This window comes from Rhinatrema bivittatum, chromosome 2, assembly GCF_901001135.1.
Source record: "Rhinatrema bivittatum chromosome 2, aRhiBiv1.1, whole genome shotgun sequence".
In the NCBI taxonomy this organism is placed as follows: domain Eukaryota; kingdom Metazoa; phylum Chordata; class Amphibia; order Gymnophiona; family Rhinatrematidae; genus Rhinatrema; species Rhinatrema bivittatum.
The window spans coordinates 370,786,084-370,808,510 of record NC_042616.1 but is presented as its reverse complement, the minus strand read 5'-3'; the positions used below and the strand labels follow the sequence as shown (position 1 = coordinate 370,808,510).

Here is a 22,427-nt window from a genome sequence, read left to right as displayed (position 1 = left end):
GAAACTCCAGGGAAGAAGACTTAGAACTAATGTCATGAAATATTTCTTCACTGAGAGGGTGGTGGATGCCTGGCTTGCCCTTTTGGAGGAAGTGAAGACTAAAACTGTGAAAGATTTCAAAGGGGCATGGGATAAACACTGTGGATCCCTAAAAGGCTAGAGGATAGGAATAAATAAAAAAGCTTAACCAGCACGGAGCAGCAGTTACTACCCTTAAGAGAAACATGGGGGTAACCTGCATGGAGTGGCAGTTACTACCTTGGGAAGCTTGCTGGGCAGACTAGATGGATCATTTTGGTCTTTTTCTGCCGTCATAACTAGGTTACTATGTAGACCAAGCTGAATCTGAGTGATATGTTTTGGACTTGTCAAAAAGGGTTTTCAACCCTGCAGAGACTGCAAGCTGCCACAGCCAAGGTGAAGGAATATAAAAATACATAAAACAACTCCTGTGTGTTCTTCTGTGAATAACAAATGTTCTGCAAGAACCAGCATCCAGCACTCAGTGTTAAGTTTGGGAAAAGGGCTGTACTGTTTAGCTTGCCCAGAGAACAGCACTACATAGCCAGCAGGAGGAGGTAGCCAAAAGAATGCTGGGAAACCACTTGAGGAAATAAAAGTACAAATTGGCTTGCTCTGTCTGTGTATGAGGAGCAGGGATGGCCAGGAGTTGGAGCAGGGAGCAGAGGATTGCATCTGGCAGCCCTGTAATCAGTTCTTTTGAAGAGCTAATTATTGAGATGGAGAGACAGAAGTCTGAGCTCTGAGAAAATAGAGAGAGACAGAGAGCTATTCTTGCTTCATAACCAAGCTACATGTAAAATCCCAACAAGGGTCAGAGAAGGCAGGAGCTGTGAGACTTCCTAACCAGGCCCAGGAATACATGGCTGGATTTTCTTACTAAGAGAATGTACAGCGTATCTTAGCATAGGAGGGAAGTGGTTTATTCCCTTGCCTTTTGTCACAAACTGAATATCTCATGTTAAGTTTTTCAGCCTTTTAGCCGAAGTCAAACATAAACCCTTGCCACAGAGAAGCTGCTGGACTGTGGTCTTTCTGTAAGAGTTTGAAACCAGGCCAACTTTCTGTTCAGGACCAAGTAAATCATTTGGGGAAGCTCCCCAGGAGAGAGACCGTCCACACACTGCATTGCTCATTTATTTGGTTTGTCATCTAGTCAGCTCCACTATCAAGAGGGACTCCATTTTCCTGATTAGTTTTTCCCCCCATATAATTTTGTGTTTGGGACAGAGTGCACCCTTTAACTGGTGACATTGGGGTGGATCTGTTCCCTCCTCCCCTTTTAAGTACTCAGGGGTAAAGATAATTTCTGAAAGTTGTGTATTTCACTATTTTATCCATGAATATGTTGGCTGCCCTGGCTAACAGATGCAATGCTTGATTTAAAATAAGAAAACTGCAGGTTTATATTATACTTCACTACTGTACTTTTCCCATTTAATGTTCTGGTTGAGTTTACTGTAATAGTAAAAGGGTTAATTATTGTGTTATTCTGCTGTGATGATTTTATCTGGTCTGTGAAACCACAGGTGAGAGGTTGTTTGGGAAGGGCAAAGAATTGTGGTATCAAGGTGACTGAGACCCTGTCTCATCTTCCACTTAGGCTACGAAACCGAAGATAAATCATATTACTGAATATAATTTCTCATGTGTTACTCCCCACCCCAAGCATAAGGGTAATTCATAGTCCAAACCAGTGGGGGGACACGGACGACCACAAACTTGTATGCCTCTAGCTGTGAAGATGTTTCCTCTGTCTCTCGATGCTCACAAATACATTTAATACTGGTTGTCACTAATGTTCCCTCCAATCATTTATGGGGCAAGTGTGGACTCAGAACCAATGTCAGGAAGTATTTCTTCATGAAGTGGGTGGTGGATGCCTGGAATGCCCTTCCGGAGGAAGTGGTGAAGACCAGAACTGTGAAGGACTTCAAAGGGGCGTGGGATAAACACTGTGCATCCATAAAGTCTAGAGGATGTGAATGAAGAGTGGGTGGCTCGCGGGAATGACGGCTACTACCTGGAGATAATACCCTTATTCAATAAACATACACACGGTTAATGCGACTCCAACATTGTTCTAAGCTTCAACGGCAAGAGGAAATGTGGAAAAAAGGATTTGCATTCACAAAAAAAGCGGGGAGTAGCTTGCTTGTTACGGCGGTTACTACCCCAAACCAAATAAGCCTGATACTTCACTTTCAATGCATATCAAGCATAGCTCTCTGCTTCAACGGCAGGGGAAAAACACTGATACTTCACTTTCAATGCATATCCGGCATAGCTCTCTGCTTCAACGGCAGGGGGAATGAAGAAAAGTGGATTTATATATAGACAACAACCAACAAGGACTGAATTACATAGACTGGGTAAACAAATAAGCATGGGTGTAGCTTGCTTATTGCGGCGGTTAATACCCCTAACTAATTAAGCTATTTCACTTAGATGCAGTTCCAACACTGCTCTCTACATTAATGGCGGGGGTGGAAGGGAAATAGAACCAAAAGGTTACTAAGGGCCAAGAGTAACAGATAAGTATGAGAAAAAAAAGTGCGAAAGCTTGCTGGGCAGACTGGATGGTCTTCTTCTGCTGTCATTTCTATGTATACAAGGTTATCAGGCTAGAGGGTGGGGTGGGAAGGGAGAAGGTCCTCATTTTATGCTGTTTGTATACCACCCCCATCCCAGTGAGCTGTTTTGATTGTAGCGCCAACACAGAAAAGTTTCATTTGTCTCCCTCATTCTTGTCATCTTTATCTTTTCAGCTTCCATTTCTCTTCCCTTCATTGTCATTGCTTCTAACATCTTTCAACTCTCACTTATTCCTCCACTTTCCTCTCTTCTGTCCTTCCTTTTCAGTTTCCATTCCCTTTAACACTCTCTACTGACTCTAGACATCTCTCATATCTATGCCCTACACCACAACCTGCTCTCTCAAACCATTTTATTTGCTTGTCATGTTTTTCATGCATGCTTCCTTGTCTTTAATCTTCTCATTCTTTAAATAAGTAACTGCATTCCCCTATCATTTAAAAAAACCAAAAAAACCCCAACTTTATCTCTAGTCTCAAGAACAGTTTTACCTGCCAACTGAATTTCCTAAACAGAATTTTTGCCAGCAAAAACTGATCCAATTAGTCATTTTTGCACACAACTAACTTTCAAATGTTTTCTATAATGTTAAATGTAAATGCACTCTAGTCACCTACCTCACCATAGTATATATGTGTATACACATACAATTATAAAACAGCAAGGTCATAATTCATTAGAAGAATTTTTATTAGATATTTCCCAACTTTCAAAACTGTGAAACTGCATAAAACATTGAAACATGATTTGTACAATATGTATTTACATAGAAAATAGATAAGTACCTCAACAGTAACAGACCCAAATTATCCAATATATAAGCCCCTAAAAAATTTGCATAGAAGATATTTCATACTAACTAAACTCAAATTCACACTATTAGCAAGATCATATTGATTTAATTAGAACACAAATTTTTCCCACATTAAAATCTATTAAAGAAAACCATTTTACATTTTTTATACTTTCCTTCTTAAAGTCACAATTTTTATACCAAAATCTGCAGTAAGATTTAATTAAATGTACTATCTTGCTTTTATAAACAAATTAGCAATTATTTGTCTTTTAAACTGCTGCCCTGGCACAACAATGATTAAGGAAACTAAACAGTCTATCTTTTCTTATAAAATCTCTCTCAAATTTGAACACAAAGCTAAATCTTTATCAATATATAAAAATATAGAACCTTTATAAGTCAAATTTTTATGTTGCATATATTTTCTATTTCATAAAATATTGATTTATTGTTCAAAGTCAAACTTAGTAATATCAAATAACTATTCCCAAAACCTGAACTTAAGCACTGTGAAAGAAACATCTTTCATGTGCTCTAAACATTTTAAAATTGAACTATTAAGATCATGCATGGCGGGAGCTGGCCACACACTTTCAGTAAGAAAGCTTTTAAGTCAAATATAGTATTAACTACTGTGCATTAGCTTCTAACATCCAAGGCACCATTCTGGTATAGTCTGTATTAGAAAAATATGTTCTAAAGTAGCAGATACAATTAGTGCAATAACTAACAAATTTAAAAATTACATGTTCAACAGTGATAAGTCTGTAGCTGCCAAAGGAAGATTCCAAAGAAATGGAAAATTTGTGCAAAAGCAACCATCTAGACTGAGACCGAATTCAATGCTTTGAGGGACAGGATGTTTTCCAATGTAAACAAATTGAGGAGACTGCCTCTTTTTAAACATTAAACATGGAGAATGGTTTTAGAGTTATTCAGCCACTGATTAGTATGTTGACATTCTAGTGCACTGGAGTATCGCTGTAGGAGATGTCCTCTGCATCACATTCGCTCTTTGAAGAACCATTTCTGGTAGGCTGAATTTGTGCAGTCTCTTAGTAACGGTGCCGGATTACCATTGTGGGCTTTAGCTGTAGCATGTAGACACTTCTGAGTCTGAACATGGAATAAAGTACCATCCTGAAAAATAGAGAGTATATATATATATATATATATATATTCAGTAACAGTCACATATTGTAAATTTAGATTAGAGCTCTTAAGATTTTTTTTTTAAAAAGGGGACAGTTTATTCAAGAGGAAACAGGTGCTCTCTGAAGACAGCTCTCTGAAGTCAGTCCTCACGTTTGACAACATTCGATGAAGCCAGGCATGGAAAAAGTAAGTAAAAATTTCTAGTACTTTGACTAAGACTCACCAGGGTCTCTTCAGTCTTGTATTTAGCAAAATAAATGGAAAAAAAAAGGAGAAACCAACCTCACAGGGGGATGAGTGGGTTTCCTGAAGACTGACATTCTGCTGACCTCTGAGAACAGCTATTACAGGTAAGCCGTTCTGCTTGTTCTAAAGACAAGCAACATGGCAGTCTTCACACATGGATAATCCCTAGCTATAGGCGATCCCCAATGAAAAAGAGATGGTAACAAAACCAACCACAATGTTTTTGTTAGCAACAAGCCTTTTTTGTATTTTCTTTTTTTTTTTTGCAAAATCATTTTTATTGTGAAGATGTACAATTTCATAGTTACAGAAGGATATAACAATAAAAAAATGATACCAACAAGGTAACAAGTAATACAGAGGTTGTTCAGATCTTCATTTATACAACAGCCTCCATCCCTGTATGCAACCAGAAATCCCCCAGCGATTTAAACTCACATTTAACCCAAGCATACCCAGTCACACCACACGATACCCACCCATATAACCAGTCTCTCCAACCAACAAGCACGGCTTTCCCCACCCCCGCCCCCTTTCCCAACCCTGCCCAAAAGCCCCAGGGCCCATAACCAAGAAAAAGATCATGGATGGAAACAAGAAACATCATAGTCCCAACTCAAGTTGTAGGTGTAGAAGAAGCAATGGAATACCAATGTACACGGTAGCCTGCTGTAATCAGGTGACCTTGAAAGGCGGGAGAGAGAAGAGAATAACAGTGTGCCCAACAATCAGCATATTTCTTGTCTATGGTCTTAGGCGAGTTTGTATAGTCCATACGCTCCAGCAGCACCATGTCCATCATACGATGATGCCAGGCCATAATGGATGGCTTGATTAAGGGATCAGTATCAGTCAGCCAGTATAGTACGACAGGCTAACAAAATTGCAATCCTGCCGAAGCGATCATGGGCCCCGGTACATTTTACGGACATTGCCTGTGGTCCAGCCAGGAGGAGCGCTGCTGACATTTTGAGAGGTATCTGAATACATTTAGCAATACAGTCCATGATCTGGGCCTAAAAAATCTTCAGGAATGAACATAGTAGCAGCCGATGTAGCATAGAACCTTCTACCTGTGAACATTTAATGCACAGTGGAGAAGGGAGGCAGCCCATATGAAAGCAACGCACATCATCACAAATGGTGTAGTGTATAATCCTGAAGTGTAAATTGCACAGAGCGATATCAGTCATTTATGGAGAGATGTGAAGCAGGAAGTGAGAGAGGTAACCACTATGTCCATTACACATGATGGCTCCCAATAGTTGGCCAGGAGATTGAGGACTGTTGCAGGCAACAGGCTTATCAGTTCACTCCAGCCTTTTATAGAATTGTAAAACTTTGTAAAACTTTGAATACGCAAATTCAAACAGAGTCTTAGCAAAAGCGGTTTCCCTCTAATACTCCTCTTGCTGCCAATGAAAGGCCTGCAGGTAGTGTCACGCTTGGAGGTAAGTGAAGAAAAACTTAGGTTGGAGCTGATAATTTTGAACCATAGTCTCGTATCGTAACACTTGAGGGGTGTCTTCTTCAAAGTAGTGGAAAGCATACATGAGGTCATGGCGGGCCCACGTCTTGAAAACCCCTCTGGCACTCACACCAGGCTGAAAATCACAATTACCCACTAGCGGGGTTAACAATGAGAAAGGACCATGTAGATGGTAAAGATTGCAGAGCCATCTCCATGCCCTCCGGCAAGTTTGCAGCAAACACTTGGTGACGGTCAGCGGTTGGAACGTGGCTGCCAGCGCCTGCACTAAATATAGGGGAGACCAGGGGAAAGCCATGCGCGTTAACATCCCCTCCTCGCAGTAAGTATAAGTACCAATAATCCATTCCCCAATAAAGGGCAACTGGCAGGCAACGTTTTAGACATGGAAATCAGGCAGTCCCAGCCCTCCCTGTGCCTTAGGATACGTCAAGGTTTGATATTTAATCCTGGCTCGCTTGCCCGCCCATAAAAATTTAACCAGCCCCATCTGAAATTTCTTAAGATCAAGAGTTGTAAGCCAAAGGGGAAGCATAAGAAGCTTGTATAGCAGTTTGGGAACAATCATCATTTTTATTAAAGTGCAACGCCCTGAGAAAGTGAGAGGGAGAGACTGATATTTAGCTCATATAGTTGATCCAACTCTTTAGGGACCCAAACCCTTAAATATTTCAGCTTCCCAGGTGCCCATATAAAGGGAAAGGAACCAGGCCAAGATGCAGGGAGATGGGAATTTAAGGCCAATGCCTCCGACTTGGAAAAATTTATGCGGAGGCCCGCTATTTCCTTGAACTGTGTGAAGATGGAAAGTATGACCGGCACACTCTGCGAACAGAGAGTTTAATGGAGTGCCCACCCAAACTAAGCCCCCAGAATCCTGTAGTATGCCGGAGCTTTTCAGCTAAGGGCTCAATTGCCAAATCAAATAGCAGAGGGAAAACTGGACACCCTTGGCGCACCCCGCGTTGTAAGGCCCCCATTAATAAGAAGTCGAGCACTGGGGTTTTGGTATAATACCTGTAACCATATTGTTGGAGGACCGAAAACATATAGTCCCAGGATAGGGAGTCAAAAGCATTTACAGCATCTAAAATGAGGACTAGTGCCTCCTCTGAGTGGTAACTAAGGGCTGCAATGAGACATCTCACATTTTGGCCTCCTTGTCGCCGTTGGACAAAGCCAGTCTGATCTGAGTGTATCAAAGTAGGCAGGACATTACTAAGCCAGGCTGCCAGGACCGCCGCAAGGATTTTGATGTCAACATTAATGAGAGAAATGGGTCTGTAAGATCCCACATCCGTTGGATCCCTCCCCTTCTTTGGTAGGAGAATGATTGTTGAACAATTTTCTTCCGGTGGGAGGTGTGGACTCTGAAGCAAAGAATTATAGTAAGATACTAGACTCAGCAACAAAGGAAACTTTAAAGCTTTGTAAAACTCATTGCTAAGCCCATCAGGACCAGCCACCTTTCCCTTTTTGAATTTCTGTATAATGGCAAAAAGTTCAGAGTCCACAATGCATGCGTTCATCGCCTGGAGCTGGTCACCAAGTGGTGGAGGCCAAGCAAAGTTTTGAAAAAACTCCGCCGACACGGACGGAGTGTGAGGTTTGGAAGCATATAGTGTCTTATAATAGGCTACAAAACTGGCTTCAATATCGTTCTGATGAGTGCAATAGGCTCCATCACTTTCCCTAACCCCCGTGATCAAGGATTTTGTCTGTCTGGGTCTAACTAAATAGGCAAGGAGTTTACCCAGGACATTCCCTTGTTTGAACAGCTTATATTTAAAATATCTTAAAGTTTTTGAGGCCCTTTGATGCAGAGCATTATTTAGGGCTTGACGCACCTGGACTGCTTCCTGTTTATTCGCTGTGGTGGAGTCCTTGCAAATTTGATCTGCACTTGTTTTAACTCTGCGGTGAGGTGCAATATTTCAGCATTCATCTGCTTATTCCACGTGGCAACGTAGGCTATAATTTTACCTCTCATTACGATTTTCCAGCTAGCTAGAGTGTTTGTGGGGCAATATCGGGCATGTTATTGAATTTGATATATTCTTCCCAGCCATTTTTAATGTACTCCTGGAAGCGTACGTCAGAGTCCAAGTCGGGAGGCATTCACCAGGAAAAAGCCGAAAGTGAAAGAAACAGCAGCATGATCAGAAATGGAAACAGTCTCTATGGTAGCATCAGTAACCAGAGGAAAACATTTTTCGGGTACCAAAATATAATCCAGTCGGGAGTGGGAGCCATGAGGGTGAGAAAAAAAGTGAAATTTTGGTCCCCTGGGTGCAATAGTCTCCAAATATCCATTAAATTTAACTCATGACAGAGAAAGTTGACGCCTAAGTGCAGGTCATTACTGCTCATGGGCCGCGGGAGCTTACAGTCAACTTGCTTTTCCATAACAGTATTAAAATCTCCTCCCAGAATAAGGTCGCAGTCTGGCAATTTAGTTAAAATACCTACCAGGTTGACAAAATAGTCGTGGGAGTAGACATTTGGAGCATATGCGTTACAGAAAGCTACGCGCGGTTGGTAAAGTGTCGCCATCACCACTACATATTGACCCTCCACGTCCTGCAAAACTCTATCCAGCTGAAATGGTACCTGCTTATGTACTCCTCTCTGCCGTGAAGAATAAGACGAGGAGTAACAACTGCCCACCCATTCCCTCTTTAGTTTATGATGTTCCACCTCCGTCAAGTGAGTCTCCTGCATAAAGACCACCTGAGCTTTTAAGCGCTGGAATAAAGACAATTTTTGCATTAATCTGAGAATGTTATACCATCCATATTCATGGACATTACCTTAACCGACACCATGTCAGCTGACTAAAGGAGCAAAAAGTACAGATTGCGACAAGAAAGAATCAATTACAGTGGGCAGACCGAACGCCCCCCAGCCTGAGCATTCCATCCCCCGCCCCAGAACATGGTCCATGATCAGTACAAGCAGATTTAGAAAACAGAGGCTCCTGGGCATTCCCCTGGACCCACCTCTCTCCCCCATCATGCTGTTCCTCACATCACACACAGACTGCATTCATACCCACATACTGAACACAACCATACCCAGAACACCTTGCTCCACAACAGGCACAAAGTACCCATTCTCCCCAACAGGAGGATGGGCTTCCCTCTACCCTCTCCCCCGCCACAGCCTCCCCTCCCTCCATATAACATATTTCTGCTAATACTGGTTATGGTCTGAGCAAACTGTTTAAATGTAATGCATAACCTAACCATCTCCCAATCAAAAACAACGTAGGAACAAACGGTCCATGCAGAGACGGAGATTACCCCCATATAGAGAACCAAACCAGTCTTTCAACAAAGGAAGTGAAGTGATGAAGTGGACGCGGGCTCTCTGTTGAATCTGAGTTCAGCAGGCCTTTGCCATTCAAGGAACATGTCTTGGCTCCAGCAAGGACATGAAGAATTGACTTCCTCCCGTTTGCAGAGAAAATGGACATCACCGTTATGTAAAACTCACAGCTTGGCAGGAAAAGAACAGCCTGTCTCTCATTCAAAAAACAACGTAGAAACAAACGGTCCATGAAGAGACGGGATTACCCCCTGCATAGGGGACCAAAACCAGTCTTTAATGTGGATAGTGAAATGGATGTGGATTCTCTGCTGAATCCGAGTGCAACAGGCCTTTGCCATTCAGGAAACATTTCCTGGCTCCAGCGAGGATATAAAAGAATTGGCTTCCTCCCTTTTACAGAAAAAGTGGACAGCACAGTTATGTTGGACTCGCAGCTTGGCAGGAAAAAGGAGCGCAAACGGTATCCCCCTCTTGTGTAGCTCAGTACATGCAGGAGACAAAGCTTTATGTTGTGCTGACACTGCTGCAGAAAAAATCGTGGAACAGCATGAGCCGGTGCCCCTGATATTCCACCCGAGTGCTGTTGAAAGGCTCGCATGAGCTGGATTTTGTGTGACCAATTTAAAATTCTGGCCATCATGGGCCATGGCTTGCTTGCAGCATCTCTGGGCGGCCCCATCCTGTGTACCCTTTCACATCGTAAGCGGCCCAAAGTTAAAGTCAGACCCAGTTGATTCGGAAGCCAAGTTTCAATAAGATCATACAATTCTCGGTCTGGTACAGACTCTGGGAGGCCGATTACTTTAATATTATTCCACTGGTTTTTATTCTCTTGATCATCTAGGCGATCTAGCAATGAGGTATTTTGTGCAGATAAAGCTTGTACTTGCCTTTCCGCATTGTGCAGCCGGTCTTCCTGGTCAAAACAGTCTGGCTCTGCTTCATCCAGCCTTTAACCTGTCCCTCTACAGTATTTTTAACCTCTTCCATAGAAGCTTGAAGAGAAGTTTGAATTTTTAGAAGTCTGGCCTCCAAAGCCTCAGTGACCCTGGCTGATATCTTTAGCAGGGGCCTCCTCTGAGACCCTCTGCCACTGGAGCTCTCTGTCTCATCACTGGCCCCAGAGCCCTCGTTTTTGCCGAGGATTGCGGTGAAATCGATTAGCCCCAAGTGCCTCTAGATCCTCAGCACAAAAAAGGGGGGGCAGAGGAAAAAATTGCACGAGGATGGCGGCCGATTAAAGAGGAAAGAACCTGGAGCTGAATCACTGATGCTGTGGGGGAAGTCTCACTGCTTTTCAGCGCATATCCGGCCAGTACCCCAACTCGGTTTTGCCTCAAAACTATGGCGATTCAGTAGCCCCCAAAGACCTCCACATCCCTCCGATGAAAAAAAAAGAGGTAGTTAAAATTTTTTTTTAATAGGGATGGAGGCAGATGGTGGGGGAGAGGCCCGGAGCTCATTGCTATCCTGCCGACCCCGGTGAGGTCATCCCGGAAGTCCTTGTATTTTATTCTTAACCTATGTAGGGTAGCCTGGAACAAGAACAACAGTTCTCCACCTCAAACAAGGACCGATTGGCCAAACCTGTTGTGTTGGTCATCCCTATCAGAACAGTAATGAGACGTGAATGAGTGGAGATAATTCCATGTCACAGCCTTGTAGATATCCTCCATAGGGACTAATTACTGATGAGCCCCTGACACTGCCATAGCTTGGACAGAATTAGCCTTGACATGGCCCACCAGATTCAACCCCGCCTGTACATGACAGAAATTGCCAATTAGACAGTCTATTTGGCAAGGGCGATCCCCAGCTTGTTTGCGACAAAAAACAAACAAAAAGTTGGGTGGAATTCCTATGGGCTTCACTTCACTCCAGGTAAAAGGCTAAGGCTATTTTGCAGTCCATACTGTGCAGTGCTTGTTTACATCTGTGGACATGCAGCCTGGGAAAAAATTTTGGAAGGACGACTGACTGGTTAAGATGAAAGTCTGACATCACCTTAGGCAAAAACTTAGGGTTGGTGCACAAGACCACCTTATTATGAAAAAGCTTGGTATAAGCTGGAAAAGTTCCTGGAGCCTGAAGCACACTGACCCTGAATGTCACCAAAAAATATGACTTCCTAGGCCAGTTACTTCAGGTTACAGGAGTACAGTGACTTATCAACTTGGAAAAAACCACATTGAGGTCTCATGACACAGCAGGAGCTCTGATGGGATGCTTCAAATGAAATAGACCTTGCAAAAAACATGCAACTAAGGGCTGTATAGAGATGGGCTTACTTTCTACATGGTGATGGTATACACCAATCACACTAAAGTAGACCTTCATAAAGGTAATCAGACCAGTGTCAGAAGGTAATCAAGCAGATGAAATTTAATGTAGACAAGTGCAAGGTGTTGAATATAGGGAAAAATAACTCCTGCTGTAGTTACACGATGTTAGGTTCCATATTAGGAGCTACCACCCAGGAAAAAGATCTAGGCATCATAGTGGATAATACTTTAAAATCGTCAGCTCAGTGTGCTGCAGCAGTCAAAAAAGCAAACAGAATGATAGGAATTTAGGAAGGAAATGGTTAATAAAACAGAAAATGTCATAATGCCTCTGTATCGCTCCATGGTGAGACCGTACCTTGAATACTGTGTACAATTCTGGTCAACCGCATCTCAAAAAAGATATAGTTGCAATGGAGAAGGTACAGAGAAGAACAAACCGAAATGATAATGAGTGGAACAGCTTCTCTATGAGGAAAGGCTGAAGAGGTTAGGGCTGCCTCAGCTTGAAGAAGAGGAGACTGAGGGGGGGGATATGATAGAGGTCTTTAAGATCATGAGAGATCTTGACGAGTAGATGTGAATCGGTTTATTTACACTTTCGGATAAATAGTTCACTAGGGGGCATTCCATGAAGGGGTCACTAGGGGGCATTCCATGAAGTTAGTAAGTAGCACATTTAAGACTAATAGGAGAAAATTCTTTTTCATTCAACGCACAATTAAGCTCTGGAACTTGTTGCCAGAGGAAGTGGATAGTGCAGTTAGTGTAACTGGGTTCAAAAAAGGTTTGGATAAGTTCTTGGAGGAGAAGTCCATTAACTGCTATTAATCAAGTTTACTTAGGGAATAGCCACTGCTATTATTGCATCAGTAGCATGGGATCTCTTCTTGGTGTTTGGGTAATTGCCAGGTTCTTGTGCCTGGTTTGGCCTCTGTTGGAAACAGGATGCTGGGGCTTGATGATTGGTCTGACCCAGCATGGCAATTTCTTATGTTCTTAAGCAGTTTTTTCTGTAGCAGGAGAAAGAATCTAGTACCTGTTACTCACAACTCATGGCTAACCTCCAGTCCATAGGACTTCCTAGTGGAGGCTTTTCTTTAATTTAAAAAACTTTTCTATACCGTCATTTAGTAGAGCACCATCACAACGGTTTACAGTTAGGCACAAATATGTTTGGTTTGGTTTGGTTTCTAAATTATCCAAAAGGTGCCAGTATTATATGGTTACATAGTTCAATAATATACTCTAAATGGGGAATGGGTGTGGTTACCATTTATGATTGCTAGCGTAATCATATGTTTATACTGTCTTTCAAATATAATACTTAAATATGAGAAAAAAAATAAAAATAAGCAACTCTGCATTTTATACTGGTGACTTTCAGCTGTTTTTGTGTTGTTATTCAGCTACCTCACTGTGAAATGCTTTTTTGAAGAGCCATGTTTTTAAGCCTGTTTTGAAGAGTTTTAAATCTTTCATTAGTCTTAATTCCAGGGGTAATGTGTTCCATAGTAAAGGTCCTGCCAAAGATAGTGCTCTCTCTCTGACTTGGGTCAACTTTGCTGTTTTGATTGAGGGTATGGTTAGTAGAGCTCTATTGGCTGATCTGAGACTTCTTTGAGGGACATGTAATCGTAGTACGGTGTTTAGCCAGTCAGCCTGTTCGTCATTTATTAGTTAATGCACTGTGCATAGTGTTTTAAATTGTACTCTTTGTTCTATTGGGAGCCAGTGTAAATCTGCAAGTGTCTGGGTGATATGATCTCTTCTGCCTTTACCTTTAAGCTAAAAGAACATGACATGTTCTCTGAGATGTTAAGGGGGTGCAGAATCAACATCTCAACATCTATGCAGTAAGCAATTAGGAACTGAAGGTCGGGATGGGGCAACCTGCCTTGATCCTGACAGAGATCTTGGGAAACCCCAAGCTTGATTGGTTCCTGAACAGACATCTCCCAAAGGAGTGGGAAACAGGTCTTGACCAAAAGGGGGCTATGACAAACATGGTCCCCTTTTCTTTGAGTTTTGCCACTAGCGAAATCACCCTGCCCTAATGCAGGGTGAAAACGTCTGAGGCAAGCTTGCCATATGCCTTTTGTCTGGAACAGAAGAGAGGGACTTTCCAAACCAGGAAGATATTAACAAATCCACCACTGGAATTCCCCAGTGGCGGAAGTTCTGGTTCACTATCCCTAGACCACTCATGAGGTCATAAGGACTGATTCAGTCTGTCCGCTATCATGTTCTTCACTCTTGCCAGGTAAGTGGCTCTGAGAATCATCCCCTGAGAAATGGCCCAGTCCCACAGCTGGACAGCTTTCTGATGCAGGAGGTAGGAGTCCATACCACCCTGCTTGTTGATGATTGTTCTGTACAAGAATAACATTAAAGAGCAGATCTTTGAAGACCTAGAGAGCATATCAAATCACCCCGGAACTCCAGGAAATGTATCTGAAGTAACTTTTCCTGAGCAGACCAATAGCTCTGGGTGTAGAGTCCACCTACATGAGCTCCCCATCCATCATGAGGATAATTTGGTTTGGAGAAATTTGGAATGGGATTCCCTTAGATTGGAATTGTCCCATTACCAGGATAGAGAGTCACTGCTGAATGATCTGGTGTCCTTTAGGTCAGGAGCGGCCTGCAGCCACTGAGACCTCAAGGTCCATAGGACTCTTCTCATGTAAAGATGTGCCATGGGAATTACATGCACCATTGATGCCATGAGGCCCAACAGCCTCAACATGTGCCACTCTGCTGACTCATCTGGATCTCTTCTGCCATGGCCAAAGTGTCGGCCCTTTGCTGCAGAAGGAAGGGTTTTGCTCCGATCGTGTCTAGCAGAGCTCCAATAAACTCCAATTGAGGCGATTAACTAAGGTGAGACTTGGGGTACTTGATGACAAAACTCTAGTAACTTCAACACGCGAATGGTCATGCACGTAGATTCTTTGGCTCTGATCTGAGATGTGCTCTTGACCATCCAATTGTCCAGCTAAGAAAACTCTCCAGTATGTGTAAGTGTACTGCCAGCAAGGCTAAGCATTTTGTAACGATACGTAAGATAGACACAAGGCCATATGACAGAACACTATAGTGGATGAGGCGGTTTCCTACAACAAGATTTGCGAGTGTAAGCATCCTTTAGACAGAAAGCAGAACCAGTCCCCTCTTTGAAGGAAGGAGATTAAAGTGCCCAAGGAAACCATCTTGAACGTTTCTTGTTTCATGAATTTGTTCAAGGCCCTTAGGTCTAGAATGGGATGGAGTTCCCCTGTTTTCGCTATAATCAGGAAATACTTGGAATAAAATCCCTTCTCCCTTTGCCTTCATGGAACAGGCTCGACTGCTTTGGCTATCAAAAAGTGGGAGAGCTCAGTCTGAAGCACTTCCTGATGCGGCAACTGACCCCAAGATGAGTGAGGGGACAGATTTGGGGGAAGACTCAATAGATGTAATTTGTACCTTTTTTTTGATGATGCTAAGGACCCTCATATCAAAGGTTATTCTAGGCCACCAGCTTATATAAAACTGCAGTCTGCCCCTGACTGGAAGGTCCTCTGGCATGGGCACTGGGATCAGGCTATACTGTCTGAGGTCCAGTCAAAACCCCATCCCAGGTGTTGACTAGGATGCCCTCTGGGGCTTAGGTGCCCTCTGTGCCTCGAGCGGGACCAAGGAGGCAGATGGTAATGCCTTGCTGCTCAATGATGGCAGAGAATCAATGGCTGGCAGACACCACCAATGGCCCCACCACCCCAGGGACAGGCAGCAGGCTGAAACATGAAAAAAACTACACCAGAAAACTTCAGAAAAAGAGAGACTTGAACCGTGAACTATGGGATCTGAGGAAAAGAAGAGTCTTAAGGGCCCCCTCAAGGAGGTGTGGCATAATAGCATGACGTGAGCCTCAACGTTCTAGAACCTTTGATATAGTTTTTCCATGCTGGGCTCCATTGGATGATGTCACCCATGTGTGAGGCATTTTATCCTGCAAGCCCTCTAAGTAGGCATGAAAGAGTATGATTACTGCTACATACTAATCATAAAAAAAAAGACAAATATGAAGAGAACCCAAATCTCAGATTTATATCTCTGAAGAATGACCAATGGTGCTCTTACAAATGCATTTTGCAAACAGTAAAACAGAAAATACGTGCTGTACGCTCTAACTATTCTTCTACCACATGGTGGCAACAACTTCAAACAGTCTGCCTACCAAGCTATGCAAACTCACTCTATGGTATTCAGGGAAATAAAGAATACCCAAGACAGAATGTAGTGCTTCTATCAGCTTGCAACTTCCAGGTATGCTACCAAGCATGGTCAGTTATACAAAATAAGTCTATTTAACAGTCAAGAACAATTGTACAAAAAATATTAATGAAACTCAAGATACAAAATTAGTATATCATCCCTCTTTCCCTAAGGCTGCTTTCCAATCCCAAAGAAATTAAAAAAGCATTGAAATTTTATCTTTTTAGACAAGCTTTCAGAGATCTGTGTGAATCCCAGCTTTAATTTGATACTTATTTTGTTGTTAGTTCCTCTATATGATGTATTTTTTTTTATTTTGACTCTTTATATGTATTAGTTTGTATTTATTTTTGGTTTTTAATCTTGTTTTATTTTTTTAGTTATTTATGAATGTACTCCTGTAAACTGCCCCGAACTTTGGAGGGCACAGCCTATAAATAAATTTAAATAAAATAAATTAAATTTACAAATGAAGAAAAATGTACAAAATGTAACAAAAAAGAAAAACAGCAAACTAAGAAATATAAATATTTGTAAAACTATTTTGTTTTTTGTCCTTCTACTTAACCATTAAAAGATATTACAACTCTGCTTCCATGAGCATGCAATCTCAGCTCGAGCTACCAGAATAACCTGTGGTATAAAATATATATTCTGCTCACACATTTCATGGGGGTATGTGTTTGAAGACACCAGAATTATACAGCAGGCATTTATTATGTATAAATGTTTCTTTATAAACATATGTTGTTACATTTGAAAAAATATAAATAAAAAAAAAATATCACAACTTACAACAGAATCCATTTTTATTCTAATGAAATTATATGCAAAATACCAAGGTGCAATATCATCAGCTGGACATAAAACTACAGTGCTCAACTCAGAGATGTCAATATTACTGTTTATTTATTTAAATCATTTGTTACCCGCCCTTCTTACATTCCTACACCATGAGCTTGATCATTTTCATTGTGAGAAACTTAAAACTAGAAAATAAGTAAATGAATACCTCTTGTAAAATGATTTTTTGATTTTCAGGGACACTTTGCCCCTTTTCCCTGCACAAGTGCATCGAAAGATAGTCCATCCCAGCATCAACAGCTGCACAAGCTTCAGGCTGCCGGGTGTTGTAACGGATTTCATTATATGATGTATATTCAAAAAACTGCAAAAAGGTAGTTTTACATGTTTAATGCATAAATTAAACAGAAATGCCATGATTAAAGTATAATAACTGTTTAAATATAATTGCCTAGGAGAAGTTTAGTGCAGGAAAATTTTCATAGCAATAAAGACAATCCCTCGACGGTCTACAGCAAATATCCTGTGGGACTTGAAGAGATTTATCAGAATTACAGAATGGATTAAACTGTTTTCTGCTTGAGACTCTAATTAAAAATAAGTATAGAAAAGTATTCCTTTCTATCCAATGATAATCTCAAATCTCTATTAGAGTAGGACAGATAGCAAGTTTATTTAACGTAAATGTTTTCTGTAGATAGCAGGATGAATTAGCTATTACATATGGGTGACGTCATTCAGTGACACTGAATGGAAGGCTCTCAGTTGCAGGAGGGATGGAAGTCGGGAGAAATGCAAATGACAGCCATGCTATATGATACTGAAGACCCAGGCATCTGTTGTAATTTGATGCTCAATGATAGAAAGAGTTGGATCCTGCCACCCAGTGGTTCAGGACTGGTCTTCGCTTCCTGCATCAAAAACCTGGCCCTGATTTTGGCTGGGTTGTTTGAGAAGACTTCTGTTGCCTTCCATCCTGTTGCAAGGCCTTGCTGGAAGCTGTTGTTGCTGTCTCTGCAGCAGCAAGAGTGGCAGACAGCAATGCTGATAGGAGCTAAAAGGCAATCTGTGATAACAAGGCTGCCTGTAAGACTAGAAGGAGCAGTGGGTCATGGAAGGCTGACCTGGAACTGCATACAGTGACTGAACCACATTTTGATTCTTTGTGATACTGTCTCATGCAAGTTTTCTACAAAGAGGTTGTCCCTTAAGCAGGAGAGATCCACAAGTTTTTCATGAACATCTTCCGGAATGCTGCTGGCGTGGAGCCATGCCATGCATCTAGTACTAATAGCACCAATATCTGAGTGATGGTGTCAGAAGTATAATAGATGGCTCCAAAAAGGTACCTAATTGCCGCCTCCACATTTTTGAGCTGTTGCAGGGAGCAAGGCCTGCCCATTCTGGTCCAATTATAGGGTTTTTGGATGCAGTCAATGTATTGCACCATACAGAACTGGTGGTGAGCAATCCTGACCATGAGCATGGTCCCTTGAAAGACCACCTTGCCAAATGAATCGAGGCAGCAGTGGCCCTTTCCCAGTAGTGAATTAGAATGAATCCTTTTTAGTTTTATTAAGGGCGAACTCCACATCAACCGATTGATGTGGTGACTGCACAACTCTGTAACCTGGTGATTTTGCATCTGGTATTTAAGGTCCAGCTTCCTAGCTGCTTTTGTTCCGCAAATCGGAGTTGCCCACTTCTGCATCTGCACTGTATCCAAGATAAAGTTGGAAAGGCTATGGGTTCAGATGGTATATCCAGGACCTGAAGACAACCCATTACACCTCTGCATGATGATCCACATCTTTGCAGACTTGGACACAGAGAGCCCCAACCATCTTCTCAAGAAATCTTAGGTAGGTAAGGTCTTCAGGTGGTTCTGTCAGAGGATCTAAGGGGATTTCAGTCTAGCCATTCTCTGAATCAAGTGGAGATTTTTGGCTAGGGCATAACTGAGATGAATGTGGTGAAGCCACTGAAGATGACAACTCACATCGAGTAGGTCCCAAAGATTCTATGATGGGAAATGGAGCTGCCACCATTACAGTTTGGGAAAAAGTGGTGGCAAATGTAGAGAGCACTGACTCACCGGAACCTCTGGACTGCTTTGAAAGGGACATGAAGAATGTACATACTGTGTCTACCACCTGCTCTATGGACTGTTGTATTCTCTACACTGGAATAAGAGGGGACATGTTCTCTGTGTCTACGACTGGTTCCGGATCTAAAGTCGGCAGCTTGATGGATAAAACAGGGGTCTGTGTCTCCAGGTGGATACCTTGGGCCAGCAGCTGCACCACAGGAAGAACTCATGATAGGAAGAGGGAGATGATAGATATTATTGGCTGGTTCCAGCAGAGGGCGGGCAGTGTATCTTTCTGTGGGTCAGAGCTGCCTGCAGAATAGACATGTCCGAACACAGAAAATCAAGGACTGGGTTGTTCCAAGTTAATTTGTGGGAGTGTTAGGAGGAATATCTTGAAACCGGAGAGGAATGCTCCCTTGATCTGGAACATACAGAGAGGCTATGAACATTCTTGTGGGAACTGCTATGTGAAGGAAACTTGCAATGTTTGGCAGAACTTCCTGGTCTGGGAGAAGTTAAGGGAAAGGATTGGTACTTCGAACGTATTGGTGTCTGCATTGACTGTGTTGAAGAACCCTGCGTTGGACTCATCAGTGCAATGTGCATCAGTTGCACTGTCGATGCAATATGCTTCAGGCACTTTGATAGATCTTGAGCCGATGCAGTGTGTTGAGGGGATGGTAGACTCTCCCTGCGTCTACCACTAGTGTTTCTTTGATGCATGTGGCACTTCTTTAAAGCAATGCTGCTTCATAGTTGACACATCTGCTGCTCGACTCTGAGGCAAGAGCCATAGGGGAAGTGTTTGACATACTGATGAAGAGCTTTGTAAAGAGGATTTACTAAGGCACCAAGCCTAACAGACCTTCAGCCATTGCAACCCTTGAGTGCTGGGGCTTGCGGGGACATCTGGCGGCATGCTGGGCAGTTTGGCTGGTCATGGTTGGGCCCAAAACACAGGTAGCACAGATGATGCCCATCATGACCAGCATTATTTGTCTACAAGCACAGCTTTTAAAGCTGGGTGGGACTCCTTTCTTCTTCCCCATGCTCCAGAAGGTTCTCCTACCTGAAATGGTCCTTCTTTTACTCTTTATGCTTTTTTTTTTTTTTATAGCATTTAAGTGTTGTTGGGGGCTGCTGAGGCAGACATGCACTAGAGGAAGTGAAAGAAAAAAGTAGTTAAATAACCGGTGAAGAAAAAAGAGGAGGCAGCAAGTACACGTCCGTGCTTCAGCTTGAACAAAACAAATGACTGAGGTGGCTCAAGATACAAGTACCGGGAGCTCCCACATATGCTCTCTACTAGCTTGGAGACACAATGCTGTTCGGGGCCATTGGATGACTCTCCCACATGTAATGGCTGATTCAGCCTGCATATCAATGGAACATTGGGAGTGCATCCTGCAAATAAACCTGCTCAAGAAAAGTTAAACTGTGTACCTTGCTAGCATTCCATATTTTAAAAAAATAAAATAAAAACAGTTCACATTTTGAAAATGCATTTACAATGCAGTCCTCAAAGTCAGGTTAAGCACAATTGTTTGAGTAAACTTTTCCCATTTCTCTTCAGTTAGCTTGGGGATAGAAAATTCTACCAGAATCTCTCTCCCTCTGCAGGGAGTACTCCAGCTGCCATGCTTTTCATCTGAAAGCTAAGAGGAATTACAAACTGTGTGAAGACAAGACATATTAAACAGTGCCAAAAATCATGGGACAGGTAGTTCAGATGACTACATTTTTTACGATGCAGTTTAAAATTTCCTCCAAGTTTCCCATCACGCAAATTACCTGTTGAAAGAACTTTTCATGATTTCTGTCCATACAGGGGATAATTTTCTAACAGCCCACCAAAATTAGGCAGTGCATATACATATGTTACACCAATTTTCAAAGCAAATTTAAGTGCATACATTTGGTTTGAAAATTATCCCACCAAATTTACCTGCATACAATTATACCTGCTATTATGTATATGTAAAGCTTTTGGGAAAATGTTTGCACATAACATTACAAAACATAAAAGAATGCTCTTAAATCCAAACCACTCCCAAGCTCTGCCCCTGTAAATGCCTCAGCTCAGTCAGGTTAAAGTTACACATGTAATGACATGCCTGCATAAGTGTACCTGCATAGCAGGCAGGTAGTTTTATAACTGGCCATTTCCAGAGTAAAGCACTGTTGAAAATTATCCTCAAAATGCCACAAACTGTGTATAAGAATCCCACTCCTGTTTATAGGCTCTCTCACAGGTCATTGAAAAGATCTCTTAGAGAGAATGAACTTGTGCAGCTACGTCATGCAAGCCTAAAAAAGAGAAAATATCTGGTAACACAAAGTAGTGAGAAAAGAAGTCCAGACACCAAAAGCATGAATGGAAGAAAAGATAGCTAAAGAGGTAAAGTGAGGTAAAGTGAGACTTTTTCAGATATGTCCGTGAAAGACAAAGGTGGAATTATAAAATTGAGATAAGACTAGGCGCAGAGATGAGGAAAAACCAGAAATGCTAAACATACTTTTGTTAAATTTTCATTAAAGAAGGTATTGGAGAAGGATTATGGACAGTAAAGAAGGTATTGGAGAAGGATTATGGACAGTAATCAAGCTCAAGAGGATAAGTCCATAACACTATTAGCCAGACAGACTAAAGAAGCTATTGATATCCTTGGGAGTATGCCTGCCTATACCTTCCTTGTATGACACTGACACTCAGGTTTGTAGGGACTTTATCAACCAATGCCTAATCCACTTTGAGCAGCAGCCAGCTTTGTTTCTGAGTGCGCAAAAGTGGCATTTGCGATTTCATTGCTTTCTGATCATCCATCTCCATTAAAATAAAGGAATAACCCCAAATTCTCCATGCTACAAGAATTGCTAGCTACCTTCCAGAATCTTTGACTAACTTGTTTGGCCTCCTCTGCCACCATGGAACTCCATCTAAGGCAGTTTTCCCAGTGGCAAACTACGGGCAGTATGCCATATAGTTTCAGTCACTGGCAGCTGAACTCACATGGAATGAGGCGGCACAGATGGCAGTTTTTTGGCAAGACCGGGCAGATTGAATAAAGGACGAACTGATTGCCTGTGACCTATCTACCACTTTAAATGATCTCATCTCTCTATGTGCCTGCACTGACATCTGCTTCCAGGAATGACACCATGAGTGTGGAATGCTCAGACACCAATCTTGCCCAACTTACAGGTTTCAATGGCTGATGCTGCCACCTGGATGATCCTCAACACTCCTCCCCCCTGCTGATGACAAGTCCATGCAACCTGGGAGATCTAGATTATCTGAGGATCCAAAACCTTTAATTTTTCTGTGCTGAAAGGCCACTCTGCCTCCACCTGCCCCAA

General features: G+C 42.2%; 1 protein-coding gene across 1 annotated transcript in view; it reads right to left on the bottom strand.

Annotated features, from left to right (window-relative positions):
* Positions 1–3,294: 3,294 nt before the first annotated feature.
* The window catches only part of GALNT12 (polypeptide N-acetylgalactosaminyltransferase 12), a 396,917-nt gene continuing 377,784 nt past the window's right edge, over positions 3,295–22,427 (bottom strand). The window contains 2 exon segments of the mRNA XM_029589963.1: positions 3,295–4,552; positions 17,187–17,342. Coding sequence (XP_029445823.1) covers positions 4,415–4,552; positions 17,187–17,342 — 294 coding nt within the window. The 3' untranslated portion in view covers positions 3,295–4,414.